A 14,324-nucleotide genomic window follows, 5' to 3' on the forward strand; every position below is an offset into this window, starting at 1 on the left:
TGGACTGTCTGACATGCCTACTTGGACGCTATCATTAAAACAATCCTCAATCATTCTTTGAATGGTGACCGTATCAGATGGAGTCACGGTAGAGGTCTCATTAATTGTAGGCAATTCTTTTAAACCCAACCAGATGTTAAAACTTGGTTGGGTCTTTTTTTGGGAAAGTTTCGTTTTTTCCTGGCAGCCACACTTGCTGGAGAAACTGGAGGAGGAGCCATCGCTGCATCACGTGCCGCTTGAGCTGACAATTTCCTTACCAACAGCTCTTTGCATCTCTTCAGATCTGTGTCCACTGGAAAGAAAGACATGAGACATGACATATGACTTAAACCTAGGATCCAGCATGGTTGCCAAAATGTATTGATCAGATTGTAAGATCCTGACAATGCTTGGATCCTGGCGAAGCGAATAAAGGACTTGATCTACAAGCCCAACATGCTTGGCGGACTCGCTTTGTTTCAGCTCCTCCTTCAGTTGCTCAAGCTGCTTTTCCAACAGTCTAATGAGGGGAAGTACCTGACTCAAGCTGGCAGTGTCTGAACTCACTTTACAGGTGACTAATTTGAAGGGTTTCAGCACTTTGCATAACATGGAATGAATTTTCCACTGAACTTGAGTAAGGTACATTCCCCCTCCTCTTCCTATGTCATAATTCATTGTGTAGCTTTGGATAGCTTTTTACTGTTTCTCCATCCACTAAAGCATATAAAAGGTGGAGTTCCATCTTGTAACTACCACTTGCTTCAGCTGGTGACAGGGCAAATTCAACATTTCTTGCATGTGCTGCAATCTTCTACATGCACCTGCTGAATGGTAAAAATGCCCAGAAATTATGCGGGACACAGAGAGCATCTCCTGCATGGCCCTGTCAGTCATTTTGAAAAAATTTTTTGCACCACCAAGTTAATAGTGTGAGCAAAACATGGGTTGTGTTGGAATTCACCAGCTGTAATGCTCACAATATTGTCAGAAATCACAAATCCTGATGAGAGTCCAAGCGGGGTAAGCCATTTTCAATGACTTCCCTGAGTTTGTCAGCAGTATGCCTCTTAGTAAAACCAGTTATACACAGAGTAGCCTGCCTCTGAATGAGCTGCTTTTTCTTAGATGCTACTGCTGCTGCTGTCGGTGCCACAGAAGGCAATACACCCACCCAGTGGGCTGTTACAGTCATGTAATCTTGCGTTTGCACTGTTCCACTTGTCCACATATCTGTGGTTAAGTGGACAGTGGGTACAACTGCATTTTGGAGGACACTAAGTTTTTTAGAACGTCCCTGTACAGGCTGGGAATTGCTTTTCTAGTGAAGTGAAACCTAGATTGGATTTGGTAGCGGTGACATAGGACCTCAATTAACTGTCTAAAACCACTGCACTAATGGCGGATATCGGACGCACATCTAATACCAGCATAGATATTATGGTGTCAATGATCCGCTGAGCAACTGTTGACTGCTGCTATCCTTGCTCCCCCTTGCAAAGGATTGTTGAACAGTCAATCATTTTGTATAAGTACTACTAGTAGTCTTCCTGGCCCCCTTCTGGGATGAAGATCCACTCCCAGCAGCAGGCCTAGTGCTCAAGGATTCTTCTGAGGAATCCAGGATAGGGGAGGACTGAGTTAGCCTTATCAAATTGGATGCAGGACTACTTCCGATCATGATTGAGGACATTGTTGATGAAGGTGTTGGTAGAGTAGAGAGCTAGCTGATGCTGGACTGCTTGTTGTTACTTTTTTAGCCATAGTTTCTGAATTTTGCAAACACTTTTGATGGATGCGCTGTAGATGACTTAACAGGGAGGAGGTTCCTAGATGGTTAGGACCCCTACCTGGCATGATAACGGGTACAGATGGCTTGAGAATTGTTGTCCGGATTTGGGTAGAAATTATTCCCCACATAAGAAGTGGATTTTTTTGTGTTATGCCCAGGCATGACAATGGGTTTGCCTTATCATGGGCAACAACTGTTTCCACTGGGGTCTGATTTACACAAACAACGTCCTTATGATCAGCATCCTCATCAACATCCTTATTAGTGTCAGCTACACAATATCCTCCTCATCCTGGTGGCAATTCCACAGAAGCATACTCAATTTCTATGTCAGCATGTTGACTTGTGCTGCTCATCCCCACATTTGCAGAGGATGCACAAGTGGTGGAAGGAGGCTCATCTTCGAGTACAGTATTGGAAAGGTCAGGCTCACACATGGCACCCATCCGACACACTTTGACTCTCCTCAGGGATTTGTGACATTTCTGAACGCAGTTGGTTCCTGTGCCTTAACGATTATTTTTTTTAAACGTCTACAGGGAGAAGGGCTTACATAATCATAAGAGGCAGAACCACCAGTCATAAATAAAGGCCAAGGCCTTATCCTTTCCTTGCCACTTTGTGTGGTTAAATGCATATTGCCAATTTTATGTTTTTCTGCAGCTAACTTTCCCCTTGATGTTTTCTTCTTTACCACTGTAAAAGACTGGTTCTTTGATTTTAGATGCTGTGACTTAAGCCCTGTATGCCCTTGGGCATCAGCTTTAGTAGATAATGTAGACGGACTGCTTTCCTCTCAACTGATCGTTCTCAATATCAACAAACACGAATGAAGTGGGGTAAAGCACACACAACAATTTGTACCAATTTTAAATATTACACTGAATAATAAAAGAATAACACACTGTGCTACCACTTAGTGTCACAAGATTTTTTTATGAGTAAAACACTGTGCTACCACTTAGTGTCACAATATTTTTATGAATAAGAAAAGTATAACACACTGCGCTACCACTTACAGTGTCACAAGATTTTTTTATGAGTAAAACACTGCGCTACCACTTAAACTGTCACAATATTTTTTTATGAAGAAAAGAACAGCACACTATGCTACCACTTACAATGTCACAATATTTTTTATGAAGAATAAGACACTGCGCTACCACTTATTATTAAAAAATCGTTCAATCGTTCATATCTGAAGGAAAATCTGACATATCTGACATGCCTGGACGATGAACGATGCACGTTCCCGATGGTCAGATAACGATATCTGACATCTGATGTGTTTGCAGTCAGACTTGGATGATTCCATTCATTTTAATGCAGTCAAAAATTGTTCAATCGTTCAAATCTTTGGTAAAATCGTTCAAATCGTTCATCTGACAAATCTGACCGTGTGTATGCTCCATTAGTGTCATAAAATATTTTTTACTAAAGAATAACACACTGCGCTACCACTTACAGTGTCACAATATGTTTTATTAATAAGAAGAAAAGAAAAACACACTTCCCTACCACTTACAGTGTCACAAGTTTTTTTATGAGTAAAACACTTTTGCGGAAAATTTTATTCAATAGCTCCCGCAGCTATTTAATTCAATGTGCTGTATGCCTTGTCGGGAAGCAGGTAAGTCAGAGAATGACTGTTCTCGCGACTTAACCTGGGTGTTAAGACGCGATAAATGGCATTCTCCAACAAAAGTGCCAGGCGCGTAGCTCTTAGCACCGCGCTAACCCGGCAAACAGCTCTGCGCCCGCCATTTTTGTCGGATTTCTCCTCGCATCCCCAGGGGGTTGCGAGAGGAAATCCTTAAGCAACCTAAACAGCGCGTTGTATTGAATAGCTGCGGGAGCTCCCTCTATTCTACATCGCACTTTGCTACCACTTACAGTGTCATAAGTTTTTTTTATGGATAAGAAAAGAACAGCACACTGCGCTACCGCTTAGTGTCAATATTTTTTATGAATAAGAATAACACACTGCACTACTTACCAAACAATAATAGTGTAGCTAGCACACACACAAAAAAAAAAAAAATTAAAAAAAGATTTTTTTTTTCATTATTTATTTGTGGAATGATGATTATTAATTTTAACTTTTTTCAACTTTTACACTGGGGAAGAGCCTGGATTGACAGAGCACCCCTTTATGAACTGCAGCCCTAGCCCCTTGATTGATAGGACAACAATGACACAGCAGCACCCCCCACTTTATGTACTGCAGCCCCAGCCCGACAACACTGCACCCTTGAACAACAGAGAAGAACAGAGCACGTCTGTTCTGTACACTCTCCATAGGTGGAGTGAAAATGGCGCTGATCACCGGGACCTTCATAGAATCCAAAACCCACAAGAATCTGACAGCGGGATGATGACGTTTTGCCAAGTTTTGGATTCCGAGTTATGCGGGAAAACCCGAGCCAGACTCAGATCCCCTGTGTTCGGGTGGGTCCAGCTCTCGGAGACCCGGACCCGCTCATCTCTACTAATCTCATATATGCAACTTCAGAAATAGAATATATCTATAATCACATGTAAAACACCCCTGCTGCAGACAAAAAATGTTGTTATAATTAGAGTTGTAACTGTAACTATAGTCAAAAATTGGAGCTTCACAAAAAAATATATCTAAAAATGTTCTTTGTATAAGGTGCTTCACACTCACATTACACAGTAATCAATCCAAATAGAAACTGTTGCTGATGGTAATAAACAGTCTGTTCCTGGACACAATTATGGTGGATGTTAATTTCCCTGAAGGTCCTCCTGCTAAATGACACACTCCTTGGAGGATCACATACGTACTTGACACAGCACTACTTAATGGATGTAGAAGCCGCAATGACAGCAGCATGTACATACAAGGCGGTCCAACAAGCACCCAACTCTGGCACTTGAATGGAGAGTGCTCTGGCAGCGGTGTTGAATACACACAGGGGGATGCTCCAGTAGCAATCACAAACAGCGGTACACCACAGTTGTGGCAACAGTGTGCAATCTCCAGCAGCAATATTCAGTCCAGAAGGGTGCAACCAAACAACAGCAGCAGTAAGTGATCATAAAATCAGTAAGCAAAAGTGACCAGGTAGTTCCTCTGAACGTTTTCACCTCTTTGCATGTGCAAGGCCGCAGTCATAGCGCTTTTTACATAAACTGAGCAGCGCTGTGTCACGTGGCCATTACTAAGTATGTGCCAGATGAAGGAATGTGTCACTCAGCCAGAGGACATTCTGATAACTAAACATCCACTGTAATTGTGTGTGGGAACAAAGGCGGATTCTAGCATTAGCATAAACTAGTAAGAAGGTTGCTATGACCATTTGGAAAAGCGGCCGCAGATGTGTCCAGACTCAGGAAACACACAGGTTGGTACACATTGGGCGGAATTCAATTGTTTTCGCGGCCCGCATCTCCCGTCTAAAGTGACAGGAGATCGCGGGCCGCTATGCAATTGTCCAAGATTTTCGTGCTGATCGTGCCCATAGAGGTCAGGTTTAGCCGCGTAAAGCAGCAACTCGACCAAAGTGCTGGGTGCGATTGCGAAAAGTGATGTTTGGGCGCCCAAACGTGTCACTTTTCGCACATTTCAGCTCTCATCCCCCAGGGACTGCGAGCTGAAATGTAGCGCTGGCAGCTCATCGTGCCCGACAGGAGCAAGAATTGAATAGCTCCGTCGGGCGATATAGGGGCTGGAAAGTATTGAATTCCGCCCAAAAAGCACTTTGTTCAAAGTTTGGATAAACTTGGGTCTTGGATTCACCTGAGCAATGACTTTGTCAAGGAAAGCTTTCAGGATTTCATTAATAATGAAGGAAGAGAAATTCTCACTGGAGAAAGACTGTTAGCAGTGAAAACAACTGCAGTTACATTAGCAGATGCAGGAACAGCTCTTAGTGCTGTGGTCATCTCCTCTGTGAGAAGTGTCCTCTCATACCAGAGCTTTCAACACTTATGTTAAAAAGTTTAATAGGACCCAAAATAAGCCTATTACTGGCGCATGTAAAAAAAAAAAAAAGGTCTTGCAAAACGCAGATCAGCAGATGACTTTTAATTTAGGAAATGAACAACCAAAGTAAATACCTGCAGAACTGTTTGTTGACTTTATATAGCAATGTTTACAACTATTTATGGCTCATTAACATTTCACAACAGTAAAATGACTATCGTAATCTAAAAATGTGTTTAAAAAATGCAGCCACTGTGTCCTTTCTGTGGTATGACAATGAGGGGCATGTCATTATGCCCCAGAAAATAAAAGATGGATTATAGACTCCCAACAGAGACCCTCATGTAGTCTCCCCCAAATGATGTGGCTCCCATGTTGCAAAAATACAACATTAGGTTGTCACAAAATGGGGAAGGGGGGTTCTTACCTGCATGATCCTTTAGAAAGCCACAAGAAGAGAGTATGTGGTCCAGCCATATTACTTTGGGGAAAACGTTGTCAGGTAGGCCCCTACAGGATATCTGCTCTGCAATATTAAGCTGGGTACACACCAGATAATGTGCAAATGGCGCGAAGATCGTGAGGATTTCCCTTGAACCCCAGAACAAACAATATAATGCGTCCCTCAAACGACTGAACTATGTATCTTGCATCGTTTGGTCGTTAGATCGTTAACTATATAACAGTATCATGTTGTCTGGTCGTACGGTAGGGCGTACACACTAGACGATTTGCAGAAAATTGGTAACGATATCTTCAGATTTGCCTGCACTGTAAGCAGATCTGAAGATGCGATGGACGACGCACGGGAGCACACGTTAGTGCGTACACACTGGACAATGTAGACAATTTGTCGTTCCGATTCGACTCAAAATGATAAATCATCTAATATATTGTCTTGTGTGTAACCAGCTTTAATCAGGCCCTGGTTCTACTCTTTTGCTCTTTCTATTTCTTATGTAACATTGTTGCACCAATTTTAAAAAAATAACATCACACTTGATTGCCTACCAAGTTCTATTGTAGTGAATACGTAAAGGAGGGTTGGGTACGGGATGCTGGTGCTCGGAATCCCGGTGGTCAGAATCCTGACGTCGGCATCCCGACAAGGTCAGTGGTATTTAGAAATTCAATTTTGCTTGTCTTTTTAGGACGTCATAACTTTTAAAGTGTTTCATTATTAAAAAATGAAATAAAATAAAATAATAATCTGTTTTGACACAATGGGGTAGATGTATGCCGCGGCCAGCTCCAGCAGTTATTTGTGCAGACCCATTTTGCCGCCAGACCGCAACATGTATAAAAAGAATATGTGCAGAAGAGTGTGTTAATTAACCTGCTCGGCGAATTGCGCTCTCCCTCTTTCAGCGAAGCCGCTTTCACTGACCGGCGCTTGCATCCATACTGTGCATGCTCCAGTCATATTCCTCCCAGCGGCTAAAAAAAACAACTATTGTTTGGGGTTTTTTTGTATGCACAATCACTGGCTGCCAAAACCAACATCCAGGGACAGTGCTATGTGTCAGGCAAAGACAGCTGCAGCTGTCGTAATCGATAGCTGCGGCTGTCGGAACAGTCAGTGCCACTGATCGTTCATACATCTGCCTGCACATTGGCGCTCACACAGTATCTTGAAGATAGGAGCACCGATAATGACAGACGCACATAGCGCTCCGTCATATACCACTAAACCTCACAATAATACATGGGGGAAAAGAGGTATCAGCGCAGATAACGTGCGATGATACCACTCCTTCCCCATATCAACCCTTCATACATCTCCCCCAATGTTTTCAATAGAAAAAGCTCCTTTGCAGTATGTGGGATTCTACCTCAGTACAGACGCAGGGCTTTATAACAAGATCAGGCTACAATTGTCTGTAAAAGTTACTGGTAGATATGCTGCTCCACTCAACAAATAATAGACATTTTGATCATTTCAATGCTAGAAGTCTGTGCAGAGGGAATCCGCCATTTTTGGGGGGCTTTTTAGGCTGCATCTGCTTCACTCTGAATATGCTTTTTTTTCTATTTAAATCTATCCAAATAAATTTTACTTTTTATTGGAGGCAGCATGTGGTACTTTAACTGAGTACATATATTTTTAATCAGTGGGCATTATACAGGGAAAAGGTTTATCAAATTCTGTTTACTTTCTTAATTTTTTTCTACTTTCACAAAATTTAGGAAAACCTCTAAATATTTGCCTTGTTTTATTCCACGTCTGCTAATGTTTACAGGGATACCTAAAGTTCTTGAGGTTTGGTATAGTGATTTGGTATAGTTGTGAGATTGCGTTCCTTTGTGTTTAAATAGTAATTATGTAATCAAAGTCCATAAGATCGTATAATAAACTCATTGAGGGGAATTACATTTTTCTGGGCGGCGATAATTAATGGGCACCCGAAAGAGTATTTCAATTGTTTTGGGCTTCCATTAATTATCGTGTTTTTCACTCCCAAAAGAACAAATTTAGCCCCACCTCGGGAGAGTGTGAGCAGGAATGACGGCGTCGATGGCGCTCACGTCCGAACGGAGCAACAACTGAACTGCTCCATCGGGCACCCAAAGAAACAGTTGAATTACTACTCCCTTAGGTATGTATGTCAGAATGTGGGCAAAATAAAATACTTAATTTTTGAATTTATACTGTCTGACATTCAAATGGTTTACTTACTGGTCCTTCAAAAATAAAAAAAAATACCAAAACTGTAATTGGCTAAAAGCGCAATTTGGAAAACTGCAAGGATTATATATATGTTCCTGCATAAGAAGGAATCATAGCATTTAACGAACATTTACACTAAAACAGTTTTACAGGTACATGAAAATTACAAAATATAAATGTAGGAAAATGAAAGCTAAATACAATAGAAAATAAAGTCTGAGTGCTTGCAAAATATACAAATCAAAAACAAAACTTTTTTTATTATGTGTTTCTTATGTTCAATTAATGAACCATAGTTTACACTGTAACCTTCTACTATTTTCCTTTATGCTATATTATATGACTTCAAATATTTTCAATGCTATTATGTTCTGTGGGCCTGATTCAGCTTTGAGACTAGAGTACGATATTGCAAGTAACTACATCTTGGTAAAACCAGGCTGCACTGCAGGTGGGGCAGATTTAAAACGTGCAGAGAGATTAGATGTGGGAGGGGTGTGTCCAAATTAAAATCTAAATTGCAGTGTAAAAATAAAGCTGTGCAATATTTGTGGGCTACATGCAGAAGCAGCCAGTACTCACCCCACATGCAAATAAACTATATGTATTTGCTTCCCTTGCATTGCAACATGGTTTGTCCAGGTTCACAGTTACTTGCATTATCTAATGGTGCGTACACACTGGGTGATTATACTGATTGACTGCACGATTAAGACATCGTAATCGTGCAATCGCTCAGTAATTGACACACCACCTTTTTGAGAAACGGAGGTCGCTGCCGCCCCCTCCCTGCCCAGGAATGGCGGCAGACTGTCAATCACTGACAATCTGCTGACGAACTCCTTGCGTGATCGCAGACCCATTCAGCACCTTGCGCAGTACTGGTCAGGCGCATGCGCAGATTCACGAGCATTGGGAATCTACGATCAGCAGTGGTTGAGTCAGGCCCTATGTACTGTTTTTAGGACTAGAATTTTTTTGGTTGCAAAGGAATTGGTATAAAAGTAGCAAATTAAGTATAACTAAATGTTGTGAGAATCACTAGCATAGGACCCCTGTCTTTTTAATCAATTTACATACTTTTTCCTGAATTTTGCAAATTAATTTGTTTATATTGTACTAAGTAGCTAATCATGTACTAAGTACTGTACTTAGGATAAGTATTTTCTGTTGCAAATACATTGGTATAAAGTAGCAGATTAAGCCTAACAATGCGTGATGCGAGTCACTTTTTTAGGACCTATTTTCCTTTTTACCCAGATTACGTACTTTTTTCTAGGATTTTTGCGACATAATTCGCTAATAGTATACTAAGTACTTAAGAATAGTAATTTTTTTTGTCTCAAAGATACTGGTAAAAAGTAGAAGATTATGTATTGTTTTATTTTCGGCCACACAACTTTACTATTCTTTGGCTACAGATATGTTTTAAATATATTCATATATACACATTATATATATATATATATATTTATATATATTAGGGATGTGCAGGCTCGGATAGGTTCGAGTTTGCACGTTGAGTTCGGATTATTCCCTCCAAAAAAACGGAACTCAGAAAGAGGCTAAACGTCATCCTACATGGACGAACATCATCATTCCTGGACAAAAGTCCATTTTTATGTACCCCAAATTTGACAGGTCTACTTATTGTCACCAAAAATGCTGCTTAATGCCATTCTTCACCACTTGTGCAAAGACGCTAATAAGAAGCTATTGAAATAACTTAAGTACCCCAAACCGTTTTATTAGACTATTCGGACACATCTACATTGATCCCCAATGTTAGTGCATCTTCTTGGGGGGGTTCAGGCTGATTTCTCCAATTCTGACAGTACTTTCCGCCTGCTCTGAATTCGCCGCTTGCCGTTTTTGTGTGTTTTGCAATTGAATATGGCGAATAGCGGGGAAGCACACCATAAGTTTCTGTGTCCAAAAGACGCGATGTCGGCGAAAAGTCCGGCAGGCAAAACTTTTCCGCGGGTGCGAAACTAATGAAATAATGCCCTAAGTTGCAAAGTCTGTGGCTCACCAAATGGGGCTATTTGGTACTATTTGAGTATAGGTGTATGCAGGGCTACTTTTCTGGATAAATAAGTTCAGGAACTGTGGGTGGAGCTAAAGAAAAACAATTATTTATATATATTATGTAATATATATATATATATAAATATATATGATGTTGCTGAACAGACATTGTGTAGCTGATGAGCTCACTGTAAGCACAGTGCTTGGATCTGGCACATCAATGCAAATATGAACCATTAACTAAGGCAATAAACCAAGCATCATTGTAACATACAGTAGATGAAAGCTTAAAAAAAGTTGTATTTTTCCAGCTGAGAAGAAACAGATGTTAATGTGGGTAACCGTGTACTTGAGAGGAACTTTTTGTGCTATTATATGACTGTAGCATGTTTCATAATTAAATTTTGTCTGTCAGGTATTCTGTTATAATTTGTCAAACAACAGTTATGGATGGGCTTTCAAAGACAGCAAACTTGGCTCTTATAACCAAAGCAATTACTTTGTGAAAGCCTTTGTGTTTGTCCCTAGTACAAGGTAAACATAACATGTGAAAAGTATTCTATTCTATTCACCACAAGCTGAATAGAAAAGTGCAGGTAATAAGAGGTCTTATAAGGATACGATCTCCCAATGTTCCTGTGTGTTGTACTTACCTGTAACAATTTGTACCATAAGGACACTCCTGCCTATCATCACTGTCATCCTGACTCCCATTCTCCACATAATCACTGTCTCCGGGATGACTAAATTCTTGAAAGTGAGCTGGGTTTTTTCTAAAAGAGAAAATACATATTCAATGGGGTTAGTACTTCTGTGTATTCTGGGATGTACATTTCAAGTTAGAAAGAAAACTTGGATTGTTTTATATTAACAGGATGCTTTTTTACCTAATTAAATAGTTATCATCATACCAAGCTAAACACTTCATGAAAAAAAAATACAGAATTATGGTATGACATACCATGGATAATTATTTTTCTTTGAGGTCCATAGGGTCCACAGGATCTACCTTGGGGGTATGTAGTTGGATCGCATGCAATGCACCAAACAGCAAAGCTTTGGAGTTCCCAATAAGCACTGGTCCTCCTCCCTATATACCCGCCCCCAGCCACAGGCATTCAGTTTGTAACAAAGCCTAACAGCAAGAGACGGAGGACCTCATTCAGAGGAGCTCGCAAAAAGCGAGCGCTCGCTCTGAATGAGGGCGGACACTTTTTTTTTTTAAACCGGCCTCCTGGCCGCTAGCTAAGCTGTGGATGACTACACACAGCTTTTGCGAGCAGCCAGGTGATGGTTGCGATTATTGTGACCATCGGGCTTGCGACAAGACCCTTGTGGTAGGGTCTCATCTGCCGCAAGCCCCAGTGAGCTTCCTGCTCAAATAGAGCAGGACGCTCACTACTGACATCACGAGTGACGTCAGTAGGGCCGCCCACAAACGACAGGCGTTCCTTCAGGAACGCTTCCGTTTGTCCAGCCACCCACCTCCCCGCCTACAAAATGGGGCGAGCTGTCGATCAACATCGACAGCCGCCCCGTTTGTAGCGAGCCCCGGAGCGTGTGAATTTCTCACTCGCTACTGGGCTTGCGCGTGCGCAGTGCCCCACCATCGACCCGCTTGCAAGCGGGTCTGAATGAGGGCCGGAGAGAGGAGAAGGAAGAAAAATTGCACAAGAAACACTCAACAGACGAAGAGGGAATCTGTGAAAAATGGGCTGAAGAACAGATCCCAACTGAGGCCAGGTGCGTCAGGGTGGGTGCCCTGTGGACTTCAAAGAAAAAGAATTATCCAAGGTATGTCATATAGCATAATTCTGTATTTCTTCTTTGGGTCCTATAGGGTCCACAGGATCTACCTTGGGGACGTCCTAAAGCAGTTCCCTTAAGGGTGGGGACGCTCCGGCGCAGAGAGGAAAATCCGCCGCCCAAAGGAAGCATCCTGGGAGGCAAGCATATCAAAAGCATAGAATTTGATAAACGTATTAACGGAAGACCAAGTGGCTGCCTTGCAAAGCTGTTCAGCCGAGGCTCCATGTCTTACCACCCACAACGGTCCAACAGACTGAGTGGAATGTGCTGTCACCTTGCTAGGAACAGGGAGACCAGCCTATAGACGAGAGAAATAGTCATATGAAGCCAGCGAGCCAATGTCTGTTTGTTTGCTGGCCAACCTCTCTTGTGAAATCCATATAGCACAAAGAGAATCTGATTTCCTGATGGAACTGGTCCGATCCACGTAAATATGAAGCGCTCAAACCACATCCAAGGAAGCTTCACCTGTAGACAGGTCTGAAGACTTGAAGGCCGGGAGTACAATTTCCTAATTTATATGGAAACGGGAAACCACCTTTGGGAGGTAGCATGTCTTGGTACGGAGGACCACTCAATTTGGATGAAGATCAAATATGGAGAACGACAGTCAGAAGAGATGGTGAGAAGAAAAAGTGTCTTCGCAGTCAGTCATCTCAAGTCCACCTTATCCAAGGGTTCAAAGGGAATTGACTACAGTGCCCTGAGAACCAAAGACAAATCCCACATTGCCAACGGTGAGAGAAATGGAGGTTGCAGCCGCAAAACCCCCTGTAAGAAAGTTCTAACATCCGGTAGAGGAGCAATCTTGCGCTGGAACCAAACTGTCAAAGCCGACATTTGGACTCTCAAGGTAGCTAGGCGAAGACTTAAGTCCTATCCAGCCTGAAGAAAACCCAGTATTCTCGATACCCTGAAAACTTTAGGGTCATATTTTCTGTGAGCACACCAAATGAAAAATTACCGCCAAATTCTGTGATAGTTGCGAGCAGAAGTAGGCTTCCTTGCTCTCAGCATCGTCTGAATCACAAAAACAGAGAAACCCCTGGCCTTTAAGACGGACGACTCAAGAGCCATGCCACCAAAGCCAGACGAGGTAAATCCTGGTACAGACAGGTACCCTGAATTAGCAAATCCTGTCTTAGAGGCAGTGGAAGTGGAATGTCTACAGTTAGATGTGTCAGATCGGAGAACCAATGTCTCCTGGGCCAGGCAGTGGTTATTAGTATCATCCTGCCTCCCAACTGCTTTCTGATGACTCTTGAGAGGAGGGTGATTGGAGGAAACAGGTATGCCAACCTGAAGTTCCATCTCACCACCAGAGCGTCCGCGAAGGTGGCTGAGGGGTCTCTTGTTCTGGACCCATACCTGGGGACCTTGTGGTTGTGACGTGATGCCATGAGATCTACATCCAGTAATCCCCACCTGTCCACCAGAAGTTGAAACACCTTCGGATGAAGAGCCCATTCTCCGGCGTGTATGTCCTGGTGACTTAAGAGAACACCTGGGATGAATATTGCAGAGATTGCTGGAAGATGGCCCTCTGCCCACAGCAGAATCTTTGCCACTTCCCTCATGGCTGCCGGACTTCGTGTGCCTCCTTGTTGATTTGTGTAGGCCACTGCTGTCACATTGTCGGACTGAACCTGGACAGGCATGCCCTGAAGAAGGTCCTGCGCCAGATTGAGTGCTTTGTGCACTGCTCGAAGCTCCAATATATTTATTGGTTAGTGACTTTCCTGGTCCGTCCACCTTCCCTGATAGGTGTGATGACCAGTCACTGCTCCCCATCCTCGCAGACTTGCGTCTGTGGTGAGGAGTACCCATTCCAGGATCCATAACGGACGACCCTTGTCTAAATGAGTCGTCTCTAGCCACCAAGCAAGGGAGAGCCGAACCTCTGGTGAGATGGGAATCTTCTGATACTTTATCCGATGATACTGCCCATCCCACTGGGCCAGGATCCACAGCTGTAGAGACCTGGAGTGGAACTGGGTATAAGCCACCATGTCGAATGTGGCTACCATGGAGCCCAGTATCTGCATAGCCAAGTAAACTGACACTGTTTGCTTGCAAAGTAGATTGTGCACAGGAGA

General features: G+C 42.6%; 1 protein-coding gene across 1 annotated transcript in view; it reads right to left on the reverse strand.

Moving 5' to 3' along the window:
- The window catches only part of APLF (aprataxin and PNKP like factor), a 275,492-nt gene that overhangs the window by 54,600 nt on the left and 206,568 nt on the right, over positions 1–14,324 (reverse strand). The window contains exon 8 of the mRNA XM_088477484.1: positions 11,073–11,192. Within this exon, the coding sequence (XP_088333610.1) occupies positions 11,073–11,192 (120 nt within the window). The remainder of the gene's footprint in view (positions 1–11,072; positions 11,193–14,324) is intronic.

This window comes from Taudactylus pleione, unplaced genomic scaffold (assembly GCF_031769625.1).
Source record: "Taudactylus pleione unplaced genomic scaffold, aTauple2 ptg000201l, whole genome shotgun sequence".
Taxonomy (NCBI): Eukaryota; Metazoa; Chordata; class Amphibia; order Anura; family Myobatrachidae; genus Taudactylus; species Taudactylus pleione.